The 14,556-nt window shown below is 44.7% G+C and overlaps 1 protein-coding gene across 1 annotated transcript; it reads right to left on the minus strand.

The window, feature by feature from the left end:
- Positions 1-1,635: 1,635 nt before the first annotated feature.
- Positions 1,636-4,384, minus strand: LOC123179755 (cytochrome P450 72A15). The gene is made up of 4 exons (XM_044591631.1): positions 4,051-4,384; positions 3,165-3,385; positions 2,827-3,077; positions 1,636-2,728 (listed from the first exon to the last, which is right to left on the minus strand). The coding sequence occupies exons 1-4, from the start codon at positions 4,355-4,357 to the stop codon at positions 1,909-1,911; spliced, it is 1,599 nt and encodes a 532-aa protein (XP_044447566.1). The 5' UTR covers positions 4,358-4,384; the 3' UTR covers positions 1,636-1,908.
- Between the last annotated feature and the right edge of the window lie 10,172 nt (positions 4,385-14,556).

Genomic DNA, 14,556 nt, shown 5'->3' on the forward strand with positions numbered 1-14,556 from the left:
GTGTGCTAATTGGAAGTCCTTGTGGCTAGGTTTTAGGTCCTGATTATCCTCCTTTTTCTTTCCTCCCTCCTCCTCTCTCTTTTATCCTAGGCTGCTTGTGGCCTTGCACCTGGGTGCACATCGCAAGCTTTGTAACCAAACCATATGGGCTCATGCCCTTTTTGAAATATAAGGTCGGCCACGCGCCACCTTTTTACTTCAAAAAAGAAAAATTGGAAGTCCTTGACATATAGATATTCTAACCTTTTGTTTTGCTTAGTCTGTTGAGCCTCAGTTCACGGCTAGATGCAATTTCCTCTATTCTAGCTTTATTGGATGTGCATATATGTTTTTGTTGCGTGTGCCTTAACTAGTGTATATATGTTAGTCCAACATTGACTAATCCTTATTCATGTATGTATGATGTTTGTTTACCTTTTAGTTTTCGCGTCCTCATAGCCAGCATGAGTTCGTGAGGGACAAAATGTAATTTAAATTCAACCATAAATAAAAAGATGTAGCATCAAATCCGATAACATAGCATAGTTCGGAGAACACGTTAACCTCCACCCCACCCAGATTTCCATGACCTTCCTTCCCCTGACTTCTTGAAGTTATCCTTCCGTAACCTCCACCCACCCAGATTTCCACGACCTTCCTCCCCCCGGAACGCGTCGCCGCTGGTGGCTGCTCTCACTGCCGCTGGGAGATCCCCCTACACCGTATCTCCGGGATCCCCGCTCTCCTCCTCCGCTGCCGGCAATGGCGGGCTCCTGCACACTCTTTCGGGAGTCCGACGGCGGCCATGGTTCCTCCCGTTGGGATCCCCCAGCACCGACGGCAGCCATGCGGGCTCCTACACATCTGCGCGTTGCCGGGCGGCCATAATCTCATATCCCACCCCTCTTTTTGTTGGCTTGTTGATTATGGCAACTCCATATGTATATAAGTTGCTAGGATTTGATGTGAAGGGGCAGTGTGGGACTATTAGTTAGAATCTGAAATTGTAATACATGCATAAGGACCTTCTTGAAGGCATCATTCAGGTGTCGGCTCGGTTGTCGACGTTAGTGGCTTCTTGCTTTGGTGTGGGGATGCTGGGGCGGCGGCCCTGGATCTGTTGACGTGGTGGCTTGTTTGGTAACGATGGCAGTGACGTGCAGAGCTGGATACTTGCAGAGTTTTGATAGTCGGGTTTTTCTTTGACGTGTTCGGGAGGTTTCCTGTGTCTTGTTGCATCGTTGTGAAGTCGGAGCTGCCGTGGAGGGGCCTTGGTGGTGACGATGACATGAGATGGATGGCCGGTTGCGGGGCCTGGTCGGCGCGAGCTCTGCTTTTTTCTCCTGCTGTGTTCTTCACGAGAGTCGGAGCTGTCTGGCCGATGGCGTGGGTGGTCAATTGTTTGGCATGGATCGGTATGGTCTCTAGCATCTGTTGCGGCGGCGATGGCTTTGTTGGCGGCCGTCTAGTCCAGGGTGAAGTCGGAGTCGCTCGCTCGTGGAGGAGTGATGAGTGATGACGATGACTCTGAATGGCAACCTCGACGATGGTCATCTCTTCTCGATGGCGTGTGTGTGCTTCATGTGGGTAGCTAGGTTGGCCTGTGTGGCCAGGTTTGTGGGCGATTGTGACGGTTTTCGCCCGGTTTTCCGTTCATTAACTGGGCAATTCTCTTCTTTTTTATTAATGAGATGAGGCCAAACTTTTGCCTCGGTTTCAAAAAAAAAATCTCTAACAATCCGAGAAGAATAACAATACTAGTTAGATTGCATTGCTGCACAAGAACCACCCCACCATGTGACGCTTTTCTTGAGCAAGCACTAGTAGAGAAACTTGGGTCAATTTGCATAGAAAGCCAAAAATATACACATAAATATATTCCTGACATGCAGATGGATCATGGATCCCATTTTGTGATAAGTAGCTGGCTCAGTGAATTAGGGTCTTGAGCCTGAGTTGCGCGCCGTGCTGCGGCTGCAGCATGCCGACGGGGAACGGCGCGTGCATGTAGGCCGGCGAGAGCTGGAAGGAGAAGCGGCGCAGGATGATGGCGAGCCCCATCTTGGCCTCGAGCAGCGCGAAGTTCTGGCCGATGCACACCCGCGGGCCCCACCCAAAGGGGAAGAACGCCGGTGCGTCGGCGGATGCCTTGGAGATCCCCTCGGAGAACCTCTCCGGCCTGAACTCGTCGGCGTCGGCGCCCCACACCTCCTTGTCGTGGTGGACGCAGAGCAGCGGCAGCATGAGCACCACGCCCGCCGGGTACCTGACGCCGCCGAGCTCCATTGGCTTGTACGTCTCACGGTGGATGGCCGTCACCGGCGTGTACAGCCGCAACACCTCGTACAGCACCATGGTGACCACCTTCAGGCGGCTTAGCCCGTCGTGGTCCGGCGTGCCGGTGGGGCCGAGGACGCGCAGGACTTCCTCCCTGGCACGGTCCTGCCACTCCGGGTGCATGCAGAGCAGGATCATGGTCCATGTGAGCAGCACCGACGTGGTCTCCGCGCCGGCGAAGTAGAACAACTTGCACTCCCCGATCACGTCATCGGTCGTGATGCCCATGCCGGCGCCCTTCGAATCCCTGCAGTGCGCCATGTTGGACTCGAGCAGCACCCCGAGAAGGTCGTCGCTCGTGGCCTCGCCGGCTCTCATGGCATTCTCTCTCTTGGCGACGATGCCCTTGAGGACCCTCTCGATATCGGCAGCGATCTGCTTCATCCTTCGGTTGACTTTGGTAGGCAACAACCTGCACATGTGTTGCATCAGTACAATCAGTCTGCTGCAGTGCAAATGTGCAATGCAGAAGGAGAGTAACTGCAACAAGCAAGGAAGGGAAGAGCTCACAAGTAACCAGGGATGTGCATCTTGGTCATGGCGAGCAAGAAGAGCTCAAGCTGCTCCCCCTGAAGCTGGAAGACCCTCCTGCCCTCCAGGTAGCTGCTGCCAAATGCAGCGCGAGAGATGACATCCCCTGTCAGGTTCTGCATGTCAGGCCAAACATCAACCTCGCACGGCGCATCGCCCGCGACTAGGGCTAGACCCTCCCATCTCTGCACCAACTCGGTGCAACATGCTGCGAAGGCCGGCAACATGCGCTGAAAATTGATCCAACACCAGTTTCATGACAGTTTGTGCCAGTTTGCCATATCAATAACACAACAAAAATAGTATGTATGTATCACCTTGAGCTTCTCCAGATGGAAGGCAGGGTTGATGATCCTCCTGTGCCTGGCCCATTTCTCGCCCTCGTGGTTACCCACGCCGTTGTGCAGCATCCTCTGGAGCCGGCCAAATTTGAGCTTCTCAAAGTGGCCGAACTTGTTGGACAAAACTTCTCGCACCAGTTCAGGCTTGGTAATGGTCACTCTGGGTACAGGTCCAAACCAAGTGATTGACATCTTACCTGCCAAACAATCATGCATGAGCAAGCTTCTTGTTAGCAGTGCTCTTTTTTTTTGCGGGGTTAGCAGTGTTGTTTCTTGCTAGTATATAATAGTTAGATTGTTTTTCCATCCATGGTAAATGAACGGTAAATATGCATCCACTAAAATAAGAAGGGTGGGATCTAAAGTCTAGAGTTGTGTCATCATCACATTAGTGTAATGTGGGTAGCTTTCCTTGACTATTGAGAGATTTCTGATTTCCGATAGGAACAATGCCTTGGATGCAATCATGCAGCATGGCATTTTCTTGTCTCTCTCTCTCTCTTTTTCCGTTAATATATACTCTTCCTAGAAATCTTTATATACACTGATACCTTCTTGGGTCTCTCATTTATTTCAATATGATACTCCATCGTCCATTCTAAATTAATTTTAGTTCTAGGTTCGTCATAATTCAAACTACTTTTGATCAAGTTTGTACTACTACATAGAAAAAAAATTGACACAGTAAAACAGTAGTTCCATTACATTCTTTATAAGAGAAGTATGGGAGAAGAAAATATATAGTTTTCTCAAATAAAGTGAGCATGTTTTCATAAGAAAAGAGAGAAATCTCAAAAGTAATGAACCGGCGGTGCAGAAAGCAGGATGGATGGAGCAGGTAGGCTAGGCTACGTATACGTACCGTGCTCCTGCATGGCCCGGTGGAAGAGCGGCATCGCCCGCGGCACCACGTCGTGGCACCCCACCCCCAGCGGCATGGCCCGGGACCTGGCCTCCCTGTTGAGCCGTTGCATCATCGGCGTGTCGCCGGCGACGGGGCGGTACGCCGTGCCGCGGAGGCCCTGCGACCGCAGCGCCCGGCCCAGCCGCCGGGGCCTCCACCACGCCCACTCCACCGCCCGCACGGCGCACCACGCCATGGCCGCGACCGCCGCCGCGTACAGCGCCTCCCGTGGAGCAAGGAAAGACCCCATCACGCTCGTCGCCATGCTCAAGCTCCAATGACACGGATGTTGTGATTATCTATCTATCTATCTATCTATCTATTTAAGACGGGAGCTGCAGCAAGGGGATGAAAAACGTGTTATCCATGGGGTTTGTGGGGCCTATGACATGGACTTCCACTGATCTCGTCTTAGAGCACGTGTCTCGGAATCTTTTTTAGCTCCGAGCTAGCTCCGAGCGAGCACTCATATATATATATATATATATATATATATATATATATATATATATATTAGGGGCTGGAGCGCCACCCGGTGGCGCATCTTGAGTGGAAGTTTGTGCGGTGCCAGATTGACAAGCGATCCTTCCATCCTTTTTTCTCTAATTGCTAACAAACATGCATATATAAGCAAGGACTTGCAATAGAATTTACAGCTAATAACAAAATAACCTTCCTTTGAAAAAACAACAATATCGTAAGACCTTTATCCCCTTGGGTGGTGGATTATTCCCAACCAGATTAAACACTATATCCTATGAATAACAACAGAAAATTGTAAAACCAATCTGGATATAACCAATTGTACACTTGAAGCCCGGCTAGCAGTGGATGTTTACAGCGACGCAAGAGATGCCGTCTTTGCTACTCCTGTTCACCGGCTGCTCCGTCAGATGCTTCGCAGCTGCATGTCTGTCCCTCTGGTGTCATTGATCTCATCAGCAACCTCTTGGTTGGTCATCACCCGAAACAACAGCATCCACGACAACCCAACTTAAGCACAAGATTTCAAATAAAAAGGAGACCTTGGAGATGACCCGATGCCGCACTCCACAATGAGCTTAGCGAGGAAGCGCTCCCTCAGTTCGACGAGTTTTTGTGCATTATTACATAAAATAATATTTTTATGACTTTTTGATGCAGGTATACAGAGGCAAATTGGATAATGGAGCACTTATAGATACGTGCCCATACCTACGTGTATCATTATTGCATGTTGATCTTTTGAAACTTTGCACATGTGTGCGGTTGCCTACCATAATAGCGATGCATGCATGCATCCATGGCCGCGCACGCCACCGCGTACAGCAACTCCCGTGGAAGAAACGGTGCCATCACGCTCGTCGCCATGCTCAAAGGCCGAGGGAGCTGCAGCCCAAGGGCAAGGGAAATGGGATTTCCTCAAGTCCTTGTCTCCTTTTACGAGCCATGAAAACACATGTTATCCATGGGGTTTGTGGACCCATAACTTGTTATCCATCGGGTTTGTGGGGCCTATGACACCGACTTCCATTTTGTTTTATGAGAAAATTTCTAATCCATTCATCTTCAAACATGGTAGTACAATGAACACTAGAAATAATAAAAAAATACATTCAAATCCGTAGACCACCAGGGACGCCTAAAGCACTGAAGCGAGCCGAAGGCGTGCCGCTGTCATCCGCTGTCGTCGCGCTAAGGCCCCATATGACCAACTCCATTGATCTCGTTTGCCCCATTCATGCACGGTGTTTTCTTTGGTTGCAGCGAGCGAGAACTTATTTGTACGTAAGCATCACTAATTAATGTCATGCTTTTTTTTAACTCACTAATTAATGTCATGCTTGTGTACTTAATGGAGCATCAGAATATCTCAGCATACACTTTAGCTATAACTAGCAAACATGCATGTGTGTTGCGACGAAGAAAATTAAGTTACAACTTCATTGCAAAGCAAACGTCAATTATCATCAATAAGGGTGGATAAGTAGAGGATAAGTTTGATGATAGAAAAATAATGGTCAATTAACAATAGGATCCCTTGGGGTACTACTTGGTTCAAAACTTGGGATATCCTAGTCAACTAATGGGATGAGCAATCTTATCTTTAGATTAACATATTGATAATAAAAGTTATAGTACACAGTGCTTATTTTGAGTTACTGACATCAAAAAAATAAAAATATGGTATATCTTGTCCGGCGTTCAGACATGCATGCTTCTGCCGTGCGTGTTAATCGGAAGTCCTTGAAATATAGATATTCTAACGTTCTGTTTTGCTTAGTCTGTTGAGCCTCAGTTCACGGCTAGATGCAATTTCCTCTATTCTAGCTCTATTGGACGTGCATATATGTTTTTTGTCGCGTGTGCCTTAACTAGTTGTTGGGATCTACGATAGGGTGCGTCGACTGTAAATTAAAATTTTCCTACGCGCAGAACAACCAGAAATATGCTACGGGAATGGATCACAGATCGTTACCACTAGACGCGCAATGCCGTGCAGCAGAAGTAGAGTTGAGGCAGCGCATTCCCGGAGTCGCCTCGCGTTCCCGGAGTCGTCTCCTCCTTGCCGGTCTCCCACGTAGCCGATCGGATCCCGCGAACAGGTTCTCCGGAGCGGCGCAAGTGCACCACCTCTAACGGTATCCGCGCGTGCAGGAGGAACGTCGTGCGGCGGACTGCTAGGTTCGATCACACAACCGGCGGCGAGTGGAGGTGGCTAGTTGCAACACATGCGAAGCCCTAATGACGGCGCCGAAGCGATCAACTCTATAAGTGTGCCGCACCTCCACTATATATAGGCATATGTCGCGGGCTCAACTCTTGGGCCTCGCACAGATTCTAAAGCCCACAAGTCTACTCGGTCACAATCCGAATACAGCTCGGATCACATCCGACCAGTGTCCTCGGATCCGACCTCGTAGGTTCCTTCCTTAAGCGCGCGACCCCTTAGGTTCAAGCCGGCTTGGTCACAGTTTGGATCACCTCCGAACTGCACGGTTGGTAGCGGCCTCTAGCAAGGCATGCCGAACACCAAGCAGACTATGAAGCTGGTTAGGCGAACCTGTACATCACACTTCTGTTCCCTTTGCCACACGATATATGTTGTCGCGCTCAAGGCGAGATTGTCATCCTTGTGCTAGCCCGACCTCTTTCTCGTTCTAGTGATGTCGACCACTATCCGGATTATCTCATAATCCTTGTCGCATCGCCATGCTTATCGTGGTCGGATCACACGAGGGGCCCAGAGTATATCTCTCCTAACAAAGGGGCAAATCCCATCTTGCTCGACCATGTCTCGCAGCATGGGTCTGGACAAGCCTGAAACCTACCTTTGTAACTACCCAGTTACGGAGTAGCGTTTGGTCGGCCCAAAGCAGGTCTGTCACCATCCCGAGTACATGCGTCTGCTCAGGTCTTAGGACATAGAACGTATGTTGTACTAGAGACTCATAGATGACATATCATTGCGTCTCATAGTTGGGTCTGTCCGACTCGGACCTTATCTCGACTCGGATCCAACTATGTCGAATCCGACCAGATCCTTCCGAGTCCATATTATCCGGTTAGCATCCAATGCTCCATGGCTAGTGAGACCAAGCCATCGACCGTGTCATATGCTAGTCTAGTCGGCTGCGCGTTCACACAGCCCTTTCGACTAGGCCCTTTTAGGACAGTCATTATACAATGCATAGTCCCACAAACAAGTCACGTACTTGCTGATACACATCATTGATAATGTCCAAGGACTATCTTTATTCATAAACACATATCAAATATCATCATACATGATTGCCTCTGGGGCATATCTCCAACACTAGTGTATATATGTTAGTCCAACATTGACTAATCCTTCTCCATGTATGTATGATGTTTGTTTCCCTTGTAGTTTTCACGTCCTCGTAGCCAGCATGAGTTCGTGAGGGACATAATCTAATTTAAATTCAACCATAAAATAAAAAGATGTAGCATCAAATCCGATAACATATGCATTGTTCGGAGAACACGTTAACCTCCCCCCACCCAGATTTCCATGACCTTCCTTTCCCCGTCTGCTTGAAGTTATCCTTTAGTAACTTCCTCCCACCCAGATTTCCATGACCTTCCTTCCCCCACAACGTGTCGCCGCTAGCGGCTGCCCTCACCGCCGCTGGCAGAGCCCCTGCACCGTATCGCCGAGATCCCCGCTCTCCTCCTCCGCCGCCGGCCATGGCGGGCTCCTGCACATCGCGCGCTTTTCGGAGTCCGACGACAGTCATTGTTCCTCCCGCCCGGATCCCCTAGCACCGCCGGTGGCCATGCGGGCTCCTACACATCCGCATGTTGCCGGGTGGCCATGATCTCATATCTCACCCCTCTTTTTGTTGGCTTGTTGATTCTGGCAACTCCATATGTATATAAGTTGCTAGGATTTGATGTGAAGAGGCAGTGTGAGACTATTAGTTAGAATCTGAAATTGTAATACATGCATGAGGAATTTTTCCCTTGGCTGCAGTCGTTTGCTGCCCTCATAATGAAGGGGAGGGCAGCTTGTGTGGTTGGACTTTTTTTACCAGCCCATAACAAACATTCTGGCCCATTGACTTGTGAAACTTACGAACCGGACCAAATCAAAATTATGAGAGCGAGGTGGACAGACAAAATTATGGTGGTAAGAAGCGGTTCTCTTTTCATTAGTAGGTAGGTATATATTTGCATCATCTAGGAGTAATAGTTAGCCATTGCTCCGACTGAACCACACTAAAGTTTTTTTTATCGATTCCGTTTTTTTTTTGGGTACGGACAGAAAAATCTGGTTTTTGGAAAATCTCATTATAGACTTACAATCTAGTCTAGTGGCAAAAGTTCAGAAATACAAGGCGGGCCTTCGTGTAACCCTTTCTATTCGCAACGAAATTCTTGTTCAAGTGGTGAGCTAGCCACTGTTGGCTTCGAAGCGAGCTAGCGCATGCATGTACTGGTGCGTGTTTCCTTCCCTGTATGTTTTGCATCAAGAAAAATAATCAGTGATTAACTTCTCTTTGGTGCAAAATCATGTCGAACACCATCCAGACAGAGTCGCATACTGAAGCTAAACTATCACGTTGAATTTTGGTCACATACCACATGAGGAGCAAATAAGTCTTTTCAAGTGTCATTTAACAATGTTAAAGCTTAAAAAAGGAAGTGTCATAAAGGGCATAAAATTTAGACAAGAAAAAGTTTTCCAGTGTCAAATAGGAAACGAAATTTAAAACGGTGTTTATATAAGGAATTTTCTCTAAAGTATACACATGTTGTACAAGGGTTGCAAACCCTTGAGGTGTGATTTTTTTTTAGTAAACCTTGAGGTGTGATGCTCTCGTACAAAAAATAATGTACAACCCTCAATTTTCTTTAAAAAACCACATATAGGACTTATACCCAACTCCTTTGGCACCGTACAACTCGTGCCACCTATACGAAAAATAACGAAGAGCACATAGAATAAAAAAATGACTCTTCTGTTCGTTTTTTCACCCAGCATTGTATTTTCAGTCGTTTCTGTTTTAAAAAAAATTAAAGAGTGTTTAACAAATATATAAAATATTCAAAAATTTGAAAACAAAGCAGATATTTGAAAAAAAATCATGAACTAAAAACATATGAATTTGAAAAAGATGTTCGCAAATTTAAAAAATGTTAGCAATTTCCCAAAATATTTACAAAATTAAAAAAAGACAATTCATGAATATGAAAAAATGTACACGAATTTAATGATTGTTCACAGTTAGAAAAACAAACATCAAATAAAAAATGTTCATGGAGTTGAAAAACATTCTTGATTTCAAAAAATGTTGAAAAGCTGAAAAAATGTTCACGATGTCAAAAAAAAGCTGCAGAATTCAAAATTGTTCATGAATTCAAAAAATGTTTGCAGAACTGAAAAATGGTTGAAGAATACAAAAAAAGTTAAAAAATATTTCCAAATATGAGAAATTGTTTTTTTCATGATTCCATGAAAATAGCAAATTCAAAATATGTTTGAATTCAAAAAATCACCAAAAAGAAAAGCTATTCATGAATTCAAAAACAAAAAAACATGAGGATGATAAAGATACTAAACTAAAAAAAACCTAAAGAAAACACAGAAAAAACAAAACCAGTGGTAAGGTTCCAGAACCTTATCTCTTTTTTTTTTTTGAGAAATGCCTATGACTTTATTGATACTCATAACAATTACAGGTAATTGATTTGGACCTAAGATCCAAGAAAATATAAAGTAACTCCTATGACTAAGAATTACAATGAAATCTCTTGTAAACAGCTTCTTCGCGGTATGGTTCCAGAGCCTTATCATCGTCGGAAAAGGGAGTCTCACTATTTGGGCCGGCCCAATCTTGCTCAGGCTAAACGGTGTGGCTACCCATCGACCTGTGCGGGAAATAGGATCCCCGCCGACCCGCGTCCATAAAAGCCAACAACCAAGGAAAAAAAGATAAATAAACAACGACGTAGGCCTGTAACTAGACAACCAACGAAAACATGGACGAACGGGCCGCGCCTGGGTCGCTCGACAACAACCGACGGCCCAGCGCGTATCTCGGCGCGCTCCGATTGGAAAGGTTGTGGTCCTCCAAAAGCTTGCCCCGATGTGAAATATGCCATGAACGGCGCAAGCAAAATGTTGAAGCTCATAGATTGGGTAGGATGGCAACCACCCTTGAGGTGGGGCGCCATGTGTGGTTGACGGGACCCCCCGTCGAACCTTTGTATCCCTGTCTGTCCTTTGTGCTAGTGTACACACCTGCAATTCTGCTTGCGTCTATTACTAATTCTCTGTCTGTCTGTCCTTTGTGCCGCGTGCGTGTAATAATACTGCTAAACTAGTACCCCGAACTAGCAGATGAAAATGAAGCGTAGGACTGACTAAGAAAGATGTGAAACGTACGTAAGCATGACAGGATGTATTGTATTACCAGCAAAGTGGAGGAGATTCACCCTAAGTCCCTAACCCTAGCTAGCTAGTTTAATAGAGTAATCTCACCAAGGTCCAAGGTACTCCCTCTGTCCGGAAATGCATGTTTATGGTAACAAACATTTTTTTAAAACTACAAGAACATTTTTTCAGATTGTATAAACATTATTTTAAATGTCACAATCATTTTTTGAAACACGAGAATATTTATTTTTAACGTCACATACAATCTTTAATCGTAAGGAACATTCTGTTATATTACGCAATTTTTGTTTACATTGTATACACATTTTGGAAAAAAAATCATATACAGTTCTTCGAAATGCAGGAACATTTTTCATTGTCACAAACATTTTTTAAAAAGCTAAATTTTTGTAGTTGCTCTAACATTTATTATACTGTGTTAACATTTTTCTAAATTCATGGTTTTATTTTCTAAGTAAATTAGTTTCTAAAAATTAATCGTTAAAATATAAATAAAAAGGAAAAAAACTAATTTTTTGAGAGAATATTTCCTTCTTTATTCATTCAACAGGATGTTCATAGGTACACGAGTTGGGTCATGGGGATTACCCAACCACACATGCCTACCTAAACCTAGCTTACAAGCAAACTTGGCAAGATTATGAGCCTCAAAATTACGGTTCCTACGCTCAAAACTGAAAATACAAGAATGTAAACTACTAACGGAATCTGATATTTCATGAATGATTGCTGAAAGGGCACCTCCAGTCCCATGCTTTATATCATTGACCTTCACCACCATCTGACAATCTGAGGCTACTAGTATGTCTTGAGCATTGAGGTCTTGTGCTAGTGCCAACGCTTCTAGCACCATTGGGTCAGTTATTCGGTATACCACTGCCGAAGATCCCTGGAAAACACCATCGCGGTCGCGGCACACAACTGCAGCTGCTCCACCTCGTTTGTGATGAGCCACGGTGACATCGGCGTGGCAAGCCCACATTCCTACTGGGCCTGACCAGCACGGGCTCCCTGTAGGCCCATGGTACCAACACCATCCCTGTAAAATCTTCCCATTGAGCAATAAAATCTAGCGCGTTGCCCTAGAAAGGGTGAAAATTCAGAAAAAAATTAAAACATTGCCTGTACTAGTTTGTTTATTACTGGTAGGTAGTACTCTCTCCGTCTCATAATATAAGAGCGTTTTTGAAAAGGAGCGAGTAGGAATTAGAGCAGCGGGGCCGCGTGGAGTTGGTTATGGGTAGGAATTAGAGCGCGCGTGGCAATGCGTGTTTCGCTCGCTTCAGACAAGGAGAAACCTTCTTCCGCGTACGTACATATGTATGTACCAGAATTCAGGCAGATTTTCCATGTACGTACGCAGTAGTCCTAGAAGAAGAAGAAGAAGAAGAAGAAGAATCAATTCATTCAGGTGGAATTTCTCCGTCCGTTCCTTTCCAATTCCGTGGTACGCTCCAATTCAGCATGAATGCACGCGTGCGCCAGTGCGTCCACTCTGTTTGTCTGTCTGGTCCTTTGTGCCGCGTGCGTGCGTGTAATATGATAATACTAGCAGAGGAAAATGAATCGTAGGCGTGGCTAAGAAGAAAGATGTGACCCTTTTATAGGTTGTGGAACATACGTAATCATGACAAGATGTATTGTACTACTCTAACCCTAGCGAGTTTAATAATCTCACCAAGGTTGGGTAGCACACAGACGAAGCCAAGGTGATTAGCATGCACAAGTGGAAGAATTTGTTTAGTTACATCGTTATATATATCAAGCTAGTCATAGTGGGGAGTAACTTAGACTAGTAACATACATATGTTACTAGTCCATGTTACTACCTTTGTAGTGGAAAGTGTCATAGGTGTAGTAACATACATATCTTCATTTATTGCTTTGTAGACTCATTTTGTATTGGGAACCGTTATGTGATGCAATTTGTCTCTCTTCTCTTCAATTACATGACACATTATCTTTTTTGCTTATATGGCATCTATGTTACTACTTATGTTACTCCCACTATGACTAGCCTCAATGGTACGTCATCAGTCAAGGTCACAGGTGCTTGCATTGCAATCAGTGGAGGTTGCGATTGCGATTGCCAATGCCAATGCAACATCTCATCTGGATTGGGAATGCCAACCCAACCCCGGCCCACGGGTACGTTACGTTAGGTTAGACCCACCAACTCTCAACTACACCATTGACTTCAATTAATATTTATTACCGCTTACTACACCAAACCAAACAACCCCTCAAAAAAAGCGTATTACTTAGGCCCTTCCCAGTGCTCCACCGTGGACAGGTGCTAAGCATGCCACATAAGCGAAAAAATGACATGACACAATATTTAAGAAGGAGAGAGAGCACTTTGATGACCCCAGGAAGAACCAATGCCAAGCGTGAGAACCTAGGCAAACCACTTAAATGAAACAATTTGACCAATGCATGAAAGACTTTAGGTGCTAACTCATTAAATAAAGTGTGCTTAGCAACAACAAGTTAAGCACCTATGCATTGGGAAGTTGAGTTGCTAAGGTATTTAATGCACTTAGCACCTCATCTAAGCACCTTTGCATTGGAAGAGGTCTTAGCATAACAAGTTTTTGTTTTAGGGGAGCATAACAAGTTGTTGTTTTAGGGGGACCATAACAAGTTATTAACCATCAACACAAGTATATAAATTATTTCATTAATAAAATATTAAAGTAATTTTAGAAATGTTCATGTATTCAAATAAATTCTCATATAATTTGAGAGTTTCCACATTTTTAATAAACTATTTATGTAGTATATCAATGTGTTCATGCTTTAACAAAAAAACTGTGTTGTTTAAAAAAGTTTATATGGCATATAAGTTTGTGTGGTTCCTAAAAAAGAAATACAAGCCTAGTGTGCCATTAGACTGCAGATCCTCACATGAATAATACTTGAATCGTATAAAAAAATTAATCATTCATAAATAGTTTCAATTTTATGAATACGTTTTAAATCAACACGTGAATTCTTTTTAAAATGACATGAAGATTTTTGCATTGTTTTGAAATTATGTTTATTATACAGTCATAAAGAGTACTTGTACTTTTGATCCATGAAAACTCATTGGTTGGAGTGGCATCCGTGCCTGGTCGACAAGCTTTGGTCCGATGTTCGCGTCACAGATCGGTGCTGTTTTTTGCTGGATTATTAAATTCTCTTTATTTATTTTGTTCGGCCAAATATTTATAAAGGTTATGAATCATTAAATATCAGCAAATGTGAAGTTGTCGAGTGGCTAGCCGCATGCATTCGACTGGTACGTCGCTGGTTTTAGTTTCTATCTTATAGTTATACTCCTAGTTTTTATTTTATAATTGGTCAGTTTCTCCTGAGGGCCTTATTGTAAGAAAATAATTCCAGAGGTTTTCCGCAAAAAAAAGGCCACACGCCCTTTTTTATTTTATAATTGGTCAATTTCTCCTGAGGGCCTTATTGTAAGAAAATAATTCCGGAGGTTTCCCGCAAAAAAACAGGCCACACGCCCTTGTTACTGACAGCGGGCCCCATGGCATGCTAGCGCGCCTCCTCAGCTTCGC

The sequence above is a fragment of the Triticum aestivum genome, chromosome 1D, assembly GCF_018294505.1.
Source record: "Triticum aestivum cultivar Chinese Spring chromosome 1D, IWGSC CS RefSeq v2.1, whole genome shotgun sequence".
In the NCBI taxonomy this organism is placed as follows: Eukaryota; Viridiplantae; Streptophyta; class Magnoliopsida; order Poales; family Poaceae; genus Triticum; species Triticum aestivum.

What these genes read in the sequence shown, in the direction of transcription:
- LOC123179755 (XM_044591631.1), bottom strand. Translation starts at nt 4,357, where the DNA reads ATGGCGACGAGCGTGATGGGGTCTTTCCTTGCTCCACGGGAGGCGCTG. An exon ending in CCGGGCCATGCAGGAGCACG is followed by an intron (nt 3,386 to 4,050) that starts GTACGTATACGT and finishes ATTGTTTGGCAG; the next exon opens with GTAAGATGTCAATCACTTGG. An exon ending in TCCATCTGGAGAAGCTCAAG is followed by an intron (nt 3,078 to 3,164) that starts GTGATACATACA and finishes ATCAATTTTCAG; the next exon opens with CGCATGTTGCCGGCCTTCGC.